General features: G+C 39.5%; 1 protein-coding gene across 1 annotated transcript in view; it reads left to right on the top strand.

Moving 5' to 3' along the window:
• The first annotated feature begins 368 nt into the window (after positions 1 to 368).
• ENTPD1 (ectonucleoside triphosphate diphosphohydrolase 1) overlaps positions 369 to 9,713 on the top strand; it is an 89,883-nt gene continuing 80,538 nt past the window's right edge. Inside the window, exon 1 of the mRNA XM_045567857.1 lies at positions 369 to 485. Within this exon, the coding sequence (XP_045423813.1) occupies positions 470 to 485 (16 nt within the window). The 5' untranslated portion in view covers positions 369 to 469. The remainder of the gene's footprint in view (positions 486 to 9,713) is intronic.

Genomic DNA, 9,713 nt, shown 5'->3' with positions numbered 1-9,713 from the left:
GGGGATTTCTGTAACAGCGAGAGAGAGAGAGAGAGAGAGAGAGAGAGAGAGAGAGAGAGAGAGAGAGAGAGGGAGGAGAGAGAGAGAGAGAGAGACATGAGAAGGGAATGAGGAAGGGAGGGAGGCAGGGAGGAGAGAGATTTGAACACACATTGCTTCAAGAATATAAAAAGTTACAACCTGGGGAATCCTTCGAGTAAACTTTGGGGAAATGAGCTGCTGGACTCCTCGGCCAATCTGTCATTTCTAGTCAATGAAAAAGACAGGGTTTGAGGTTCCTTCCGAAACGGGGGCCGGCTAATTTAGCCCCTCCCACGAGCGCAAGGTTCTGTTATATCTCTGTTCCTTGAGTACCTCTGTCACTGAGACGGACCACAGCAAGCAGAGGCTGGGGGGAAAAACCCAAAAAATCAAAACAAACAAACAAACAAAAAAAAACAAGGAAAGAGGAAAACAAAGGCTGCTACTTATGGAAGATATAAAGGGTAAGACCAAAATTGATTTGATCCGAATCCTTATGGGGGAGAAAAAAAAGAGGGAAAAAAAAAAGCCCAGACCAACAGCAAGTACTTGAAAGAGCAAGAGGCAAAAAGCACTGAATGAACTTTCCCACCCTCTTCCTTCTGCGAAGAGGCAGAGAAAGAACTTTGGGAAACTTTTTAGGAAGCAGAGCCCAGGGTTGTATGTAGTTAAGGGTGGCTCTGGAGCAAGCTGAAGGGCTCATGAATATTCATTATCAATTTGTATTCAGATCTCGGTTTTTAGATGCAAATGACTTTTTTCAGTTCCCTTGCCGTTTAAGAGGCAGCTGCCTCATCTACAGTCGGGAGTCATCTTGCCTTGGATCTGTACCTCAGTGTGTTTGCTGGAAGATGCTGGGCTCTGTGTGTAGGAGATTTGTTTTGTTCTTGAATTTCCTGCGTGCTTTCCTGTTGTGAAATTAGCAAAGGCTTCTCTGCTGCGAGTTGACAGAGAAGTTAATGTGGCAAGAGGCTGTCACCACAGGACCCCAGAGTATGTCTTTCAAAAAGCTGAAAGTTTCTTAAGATGTGTGTGTGGGGGGCGGGAGGGGGGGAGAGTTCATATAGGGGGGTGGAGGGGAGCAGGGACGGGTGGAAAGAGGAAAAAGAATAGTTATGTCTTAAAATAGCAGGTCATATCTGGCTGACTACATTTAGATTTTTGTCTAAAACCTACAAGAGCAGCCTAGTTTGCACAGATGGCGTGCAGTCTCTGTCTTTTACCTCTTTTGGGCATTTTCTGCCAGGACGGAGAGCCAGCTGCTTGCCAGCCTGTGGAAACCAGGAAGAATCTCTGCAGCAGTGAGGGAGTGTGGAGTTGCAAACCTTCTTCATCATCTCTAACTTCTAGTATGTGCATAGAATGGGGAGGAATAGGATAAGTAGCCAACACATTTCTTAATGGTTATAATAATGATAGCTGTTAACGTTAAAGTCTCTATTCTGCCCTGGGAGCTGTACTAAACATATTACACATGGTATTTATTTGTTGCATCAACCTTATGAGATAAGTGCTATCATTATCATTCCCATTTTCCAGATGACCGAAGAAGTTGAGATACTGAGAGTGTAACTTGCCTTGGGATGTGGGCAGTCTGAGCCTGAGGGCTTTTCCACTCCACTACATTGTTGCTCTGCTTTCTCTGGTGCCCCTGACATTGTAGATTCCAGGTTTGCAAATACTTGAAACTCTTGGGGAAATGAAACTGATGAAAGCTCAAGTCTGTGAAGGAATTTGTACTTTGCGGTCAAGTTCACATACATTTTTCTCATTTGGTGCTCATGGCCATTCTCTGTGATAAAGAAGCAGGTATTATTATGGCCTTTTACAAAAGGGAGAAGCTGAGGCCAGGGTTAGGTGACACAAATCACACAGCTAGTTGTTGAAAGTCTAGAGGAGACATGCAAAGCAAGCCCAGTCATCTCTGAATTTCTGTTCCCACCCCCAGCTGGGCGTCACTGAGTTGCTTTCAGTTCCCCAAGGGAACTGCTCCTTTCCTCCCTCTCAGACTGCTGCGAGACCCTTTCCTTCCCCTTTAGTCTGGGGCCAACGTGCCTTGGTTTGAATCCTAGCTCCACCATTTACTCTGTGCCTCAGTTTCCTCATCTGTAAAATGAAATGCATAATAATAACATCTGTCTCACAGGGGTATTGTAGGGACTGAATGAGGGATCTGTGTAAGGTTCTTAAAACAGAGCCTGATGTGTAGAACGTGCTGAATAAATCACTCCTTGAAGCCTCATCTTGGATGTTACTCTCGCTTTAAGCCTTCTCTGACCCTTCAAGCCTAGATTAGGCCCCATTTTGGATGTTTCTACAATACCTCTCCATTTATGCCTAAGGTGGCACTCATAATACTTGTCCATATTCCTGCCCTCCTTACCCCCTCCCCAATTGTAATCACCTTTGGTACTGTAGTGTCTAGTGCAATTTTTCTTCAGTCTTTAGACTCAAGGCAACTTTGTTGTCAGTGTGGGCAGGGTGGTGGGAGAGGGGCCTCAGTCCTGATAGAGGCACAGGAGGCAGCTACAAATGGTGCCCATGTAGCAGTCCCAGAAGGTCTGGTGCCAGTAAGCCATCCAGGGAGTGGACAGATATTAAATAATGAGTCAGGAAGAGCCACACGTCATTTAGTGGCAAGGGGTCAGGGTGGCAGAGTTCCATAAACTTCTCCCCAAGGTCCACAAACAGGTCTCCGATGTCCTTATTGTGTGTCAGCTTGACAGCCATATTCACCAGCCCCTGGAACAGGTTTTTGAAGTTGGTGTCTATCTCAGAGAATATGCCAGGTTTTCACCAGAAGATGGTGAACACCAGGCTCTTGTGCAAGTCCAGAAGGTCCTTGTCAACCACTAGTACCTTGAGCTTCTTAATGGGCATTAAATAAATATTTAGTAACTTCAGTATTATTGTTTTAGCTGATGATCATTCAAGAGTCAGGAGGCTGGTTTAAAAGGGGACCTTTGAGTCTGCAGTAGGCAAATACAGTTCTTGTATGCAATCTGTAAAGACATCCCCCTAAATAGATACACTGAAAAACAAAATGCATCCCTTCTAGGTGGATAAAATTCAAAGGTGATGCAATACCCAGGCACCTGGTTCAGCTACCACTCCCTGCTCAGCCAGGGGCCAAACTGGATATTTGGCCTCATAGAACCTCATAGAACAATTTTGCTATCTCTAAACAGAACATCTGGTTCCATAAATAGTGTCTCCCTAGCCCCACTTTATAACAACCTTGCTGTCTGAAACAATGTACTCTGGTAATGAAAGAAAAACAAACACTACAGAAGTTGGCCCTGGGTAAAATCATAAAGTACATTAAGTTTTCTTTTTCCAGCACCCTCCCTTTCCTCTTCCTGGCATAGCTTCAAACCAATTTGACAAATATTATTGTGTGTCTACCATTTGTATGTCTCTATGACAGATGCTCAGGATATAAACAGTTTGCTGATGGTCTAGTTGGTAGGACAGACATATTCACCACCTACTGTAATCGAAGCCAGATTCTGTGAAGTGCTAATAACAACAGCTAACAATGATTATTTATTATGTGCCTGACACTGTAGTGTTTTTTTTTTTTTTAATTTTTATTTATTTATTTATTTATTTTTTGAGACAGAGTCTCACTTTGTTGCCCAGGCTAGAGTGAGTGCCGTGGCATCAGCCTAGCTCACAGCAACCTCACACTCCTGGGCTTAAGTGATCCTACTGCCTCAGCCTCCCCAGTAGCTGGGACTACAGGCATGTGCCACCATGCCTGGCTAATTTTTTTTTCTATATATATTTTTAGTTGGCCAGATAATTTCTTTCTATTTTTTTTTTCAGTAGAGACGGGGTCTCGCTCAGGCTGGTCTCGAACTCCTGACCTCGAGCGATCCACCTGCCTCGGCCTCCCAGAAGGCTAGGATTACAGGCGTGTGCCACTGCGCCCAGCCCCACTGTAGTGTTTTATATGCATTGTTTCATAATCTTCACAAAAACTCCATGATACTGCATCTTACAGCTGTGGAAGGAGGTCACTTGGCCAAGGGCACATAGCTAGGAATAGGCAGAGGGGGAATTTTGACCCATGTAGTTAGGCTGCAAAGCCTGGGATCCAAATGGATGAGTTCTACCTCTCTAAGAGTTGTAATAAAAGTCTACAGAAAGTGCAGTGACACTGTGGCATATGCCTGTAGTCCCATCTACTCAGGAGGCTAAAGCAGGTGGATTGCTTGAGTCAAGAAAGTTTGAGGTTGTAGCCCACTACACTACAACCTGGGCTACATAGTGAGACCCCTCTCAAAAAAATAATAAAAAGAAAATGCCATGAGAAACAAAATAGGGAATGAAGACTTCTGGGAAAACTTCTCAAAGGATGGGGATGGGATATTTCAGTTGGAACTAGAAAGATGTATAGAGTCTGGTGCCCATGACAAGCTCCTTCACTGCCAAGCAATGCTTAAGGATCTTTTCTCCCTCTTTTACCAAAACTACAGTCTAGATTTAAGAGTAAAAAGCTCCTTCTTCTTTTCCAAGTTCTGAATAGGCAATCTATTTTCCTGTCCATCCTGGAGATTTGAAGGCAGAAGTCCAGAGTTTATCCCGGACTGAGTCATGTAACCAAATAAACCTTTACAAAGTAATCAGCACATTAAATGGTTTCTTTAATCATGATTGTCCTGCATGGTGATAATGTACATCTGGTAAACAGCTTTTATACATGATTGTGATTGGCATGCTTTTACTTGGCCAGACCTCATTTTAAGAGTGTTTTCTCCCTTATGTTGTGTTTTTGGTTGCTTCTCTGCTCTTTATAATCAGTAATTGTGCTCAAGGGCAGTAAGCATTTAATCCCACCTCTACTGTCCAGCGGTGCTGAGCTCAGCCTGTGCAGAGTGAAGATGAGGCCTGAGGTAAATCGCATAGAGTCTGTTCTTTGAAACGTTTTGGAGGGAAGCCAAAATCAAGGGAAGCCCCTGTGGTGAAGAATCATCAAATATCTTGATGGTTTGATGGAATTGTGGAAGAGCCAAGGCACTAGTTTTTGTCTAAGTGTGTGTGTGTATGTGTGTGTGTGTGTGTGTTTGTGTTCTGAGGCAGTGCTTCTCAAAATTTAACATGCGTATCCATCATTGGGAATCTTGTAAAAATGCAGATTCTGATCCAGTAGCTGTGGGGTGAGGTCTGAGATTCTGCATTTCTAACAAGTTCCCAGGTGATGGTAATTCTGCCCCTCCATAGGCCACACTTTGACTAGCAATCTTAAAGGGTCATTCCATGCCTTGATTTCAGGGCTTCTTTTGGTACCAACTAACCAAGTCCTGCTCCCACACCCCCTACCAAGTTACCACTTTGAGTCATAGTGATCAGCTGTCAGTGCAGGAAGATGGGAAGCCTAATTCATTCATTCATTCATTCATTCATTCAGCAAATACACAGCCTAGAAGAGGAAATTGAGGCCCCCAATTTGCCAAATCCTAGAAACAAATCTGAATCATAAGCACACATGAACTGTTGTTAGGCAAAATGGCATTTTGTTGGATTTCCTAAATATCTCCACCTTTTCTACATGGCTCCAAGTTTCCCTGAGCTTCCCTTATTCCCTGCCACCAACTTGAGAAGTTGGAGTGGAACAGGGAGCTGGGGATAGCAGAGACTTAGGGCTCTGAGATTGGGAGCAGGGAATTGTTCCCTTTCTGCACAGGAGAGGTGGGGATCATCCTAGGTGCAAAGGAAGGAAAGCCGGTGCAGAGAGGACTGATGAAATTTCTTTAGGTCTGGAAACTTGGGATTGTGAGGAGAAAAGAAGTTGTTGGAGAAAAGAATGTAGGGTAGAAGTTGTCTAACATGTGTGCAACTTGCAGTTTTTGTGTTAGAGTATCAAAGTGACTTTAGAGACCCAGGAACAATGGCAGTACTTGCTCTACATAAAGAAGTGTTTTCTTTTGATTCATAGGAAGAATGTGAATACTTCCTTTATGTTCATGATAATATAAGTAATATAGCACATCTCTATTAAAGAGAACATGATGATAAAGATTAGGGAAGGGGAGAAAAACAATCGCTTGTGATATTTTGGTGTATTTCCTTGCAGTTTCTTTTTACTATGTCTGGGTTATTTCTCTCATTGACATTTACTTGAGTAGAACCTTGAAAAATTATGAGATGGCACCATGATCATTAGGCTGTATATACAATTTTAAAGCCTGGCTTTTACTGTAGCAGTGAAGCACAAGTATTTTCCATTTTATAGCAATAGTCTTTGTTATAATTGTTATAGTTACATGGTTTATTTAACAATTCCCCTGTTATTGAACATTGAGGTTGTTTCCATTTCCAATAAATGTCCTTGTGCAGGAAGTTTTTTCCATATGTAGGATTGCATTCTGAGGATAGGATCCCAGAAGTAGAATTACTGGATTAAAACTTGTTAATGTTTTTAAAAATCCTTGATTATTGTTGCCAAGTTGCATTCCTAAAGAGTGGACCCTTCATGCACAAACAGTTCCTGTTTTGCTGCATCTTTGACAGTTTTGGTGTTTTTGTTTTTAAATAATCTTATCCACTTTTAGATTTTTTTTTAGTTTGTATTTAATTCTAATAAATTTGACATTTTTCACATGATGTGCTGCTTCTTTTGTATGCTATTTACATCCTTTGCAGGTTTATAACTTATTTGGACTTTATTTAAATTAACTTACGTGAGTTCTTCATCACGTAAGATATTCAGGTTTTTCTGCCATATTTGTAATAGTTTTTCTGAATTTACTCTTAGTGTTTTTTATAAAGAGAAGCTATGAATAGATTCAACACATTTTTATATATAGTGTTGTTTTTTAAGTAACTTGATGTTGCATTTGTATTGCCTCTTTAATCCAGGTTAATAATTTTTTAAATTCCCAAATGATTTTTATTTCTGTTTAGATTATTATTTTTTCATTTTATTGCATCATGGTTAGAGTATATAGCTTTATAATTTTTGAGGTCTTCTTGTAACCAAGCATTTGGTGGATTTGTAAATCTATAAATACTTGTGAATAAGATATATTGTTCTTAAGATATAAAATTGGATATTTATTAATAAAGCCAGGCTTTTCAATTATACAGTAATCTATCTCTAACTGTATTATTCTCCTATGTAAAATTATAATGTATATACATTTACTTTTGTACACTTTATTGATACCCATGAGAATTTCAGTTCCTGAAAAAAAATGAGTTGAATATTTTTTATTGTGGCTATTTAGTTGGGAATATAAAAGGAAGGTAAAGTAATATAGAGAAGGAGTAATTCCATAAAGACTTGGCAAAGATGAAGGAAGATGAGGTAACATTTTCATATAGTATCTTAGGGAGCTGAGCCTTGTGTGGCTGCACAACTGTAGGTAATATGGAATGGATGTGGCAAAAATTACCAACCCCCAAGTAAGAGCAGGCCCCAGGAGGCCAGAATCAGAAGGTGGAGTTGGGTATCCAAATCTTTGAGCTATTAAATCAGAATGGTATTGCTCAGACACATGCACAGAAAGACATCTGAAGAGAGGTGTCATCAGCAAAAAAGTTTTTTAGGTATTGCACTGAAAAGTCATGGAAGGGAAAGTTTCCAGTGAACAAGTATGAGTAAATGGAATATTAATAGTTCACTACTCATATTTTCTAATTTAAGCTTATAAAATGTTGCTACTATCTTTTGCTTAATGTCTTTACTTTGGTATGCTTTGAAATAATCATAAGATTTTTTTTCATAGATTCTTCTTTCTTTTTCTTCTTTTTTGGCTAATATAGTAACTGTGGTAGGCCGCAAAGATATTCTAGATCTTAATTGCTAGAACTTATGAATGTTACCTTATGTGGAAAAGGGTATTTGTGGATGTGACTAAGTTAAGGATTTTGAGATAGAGAGATTATCCTGGATTATCCAGGTGGGCAATCACAGTGTCTTTATAAGGGGGAGGAAGAGAGAGGTTTAACACAGAAGAAGGCAGTGTGACCACTGAAGCAAGGTGCTATGTCACTGGCTTAAAGATGGAGGAAGGGACCACAATTCAAGAGATACAAGGAATGCAGCTCTATAGACAGAAAAAGGCAAGGAAATTTATCTCCCCTATAGCTTGGAGGGAGTTAAGCCCATGGACACCTTGATTTCAGTCCAGTGAAACTGATTTCAGGCTTCAGACTCACAGAACTATAAGAGAATAAATGTGTGTTGTCTTAAGCCACTAGGTTTGTGGTAATTTGTTACAGCAGCCATAGTAAACTGATACAGTAAGTATTTAATAAATGGAAGTGGTAGTGGCTTTAGTTAGTTAACATACAGGTTTATAGTGTGCATTGGGCCATACACTGGTCTAATCACCTTACAGATGTTAACTCAGTTCTCAAACAATCCTGTGAGGTTGGTATTTTACTATTTACTGTCCCTATCTTACAGATGAGAAACTGAGGAATAGGTAGTTAAGTAGCTTACTTAAAGTCTCACTTCATAAGTTTTGTAAGTGTTGAAGTTGAGATTCAAATCCATAGTTGTTGATCTTATTATTATTGGGAGATATATATTAAATAATTCACATACCATACAATTCACCCCATACAATTCAGTGGTTTTTGATATATTCACGGAATTGTGCACCAGCACCACCACAATCAATTTTAGAACATTTTATTATCCCAAAAAGAGACCCTGTACCCATTAACGATCACTCCCCATTTCCTCCTTACCTGCTCGCTGCCTTTCTTCTGAATCCTAGCTAGACAAACACCAGCCTACTTTCTGTCTCTACAGTTTGGCTTATTCTGGACATTGATTTCATATCATATATTGTATTAAGTGGATATACCACATTTCATTTATCATTTATCAGTTGATGGATATTTGTGTTGTTTCTACTTTTTGCATTATGAATAATGCTGCTATGAACATGCATGTACAAATTTTTGAGTGGACTTATGTTTTTAATTTCTCTTGGGTATATACATAGGAGTGGAATTGCTGGATCACTTTGAATCATTTGAGGAACTGCCAGACTGTTTTCTAAAGTAGCTGTACCCACCAGCAGTGTATGGTGATTCCAATTTCTCCGTATCCTTGCCAACACTTGTTATAATCTATCTGTCTTTGATTATAAACTTACTAATGAGTATGAAGTGGTATCTCATTATGGTTTTGATTTGCATTTCTCTGATGGCTGATGGATGGTTTTGAATATCTGTTTATGTGTTTAGTGGGCATTTGTATATCTTTTTTGGAGAAATATCTATTCAGATCCTTTGCCCATTTTTAAATTGGTTTGTCTTTTTATTATGAGTTGTAATGATTCTTTATGTATCTTTTATATATCTTTTTAAGATATATGATTTCCAAAAATTTTCTCCCATCCTATAGGTTGTCTTTTCACTTTCTTGATGGTGTTGTTTGCAGCACAAAAGTTTTACATTTTGTTGATGTCCAATCTATCTATATTTTCTTTGGTTGCTTATGTTTTTGTTGTCATATTTAAGAAACCATAGTCTAATCCAAAGTCATGAAGATATATGCCTATATTTTCTTCCAAGAGTTTTATGGTTTCTTTGAAAAGTTTTATAGTCCTTACATTTAGGTTTTTGATCCAATTTGAGTTAATTTTTATATATGTTATGAGGGATTCAACTTCATTTTTTTCCTAATGTGAATATCCAGTTGTTCCAGCACCATTTGTTGAAAAGACTGT

The sequence above is a fragment of the Lemur catta genome, chromosome 14 (assembly GCF_020740605.2).
Source record: "Lemur catta isolate mLemCat1 chromosome 14, mLemCat1.pri, whole genome shotgun sequence".
NCBI lineage: Eukaryota > Metazoa > Chordata > Mammalia > Primates > Lemuridae > Lemur > Lemur catta.
Note: the sequence above shows the minus strand (reverse complement) of the source record. Positions and strands in the feature narration are given on the sequence as shown.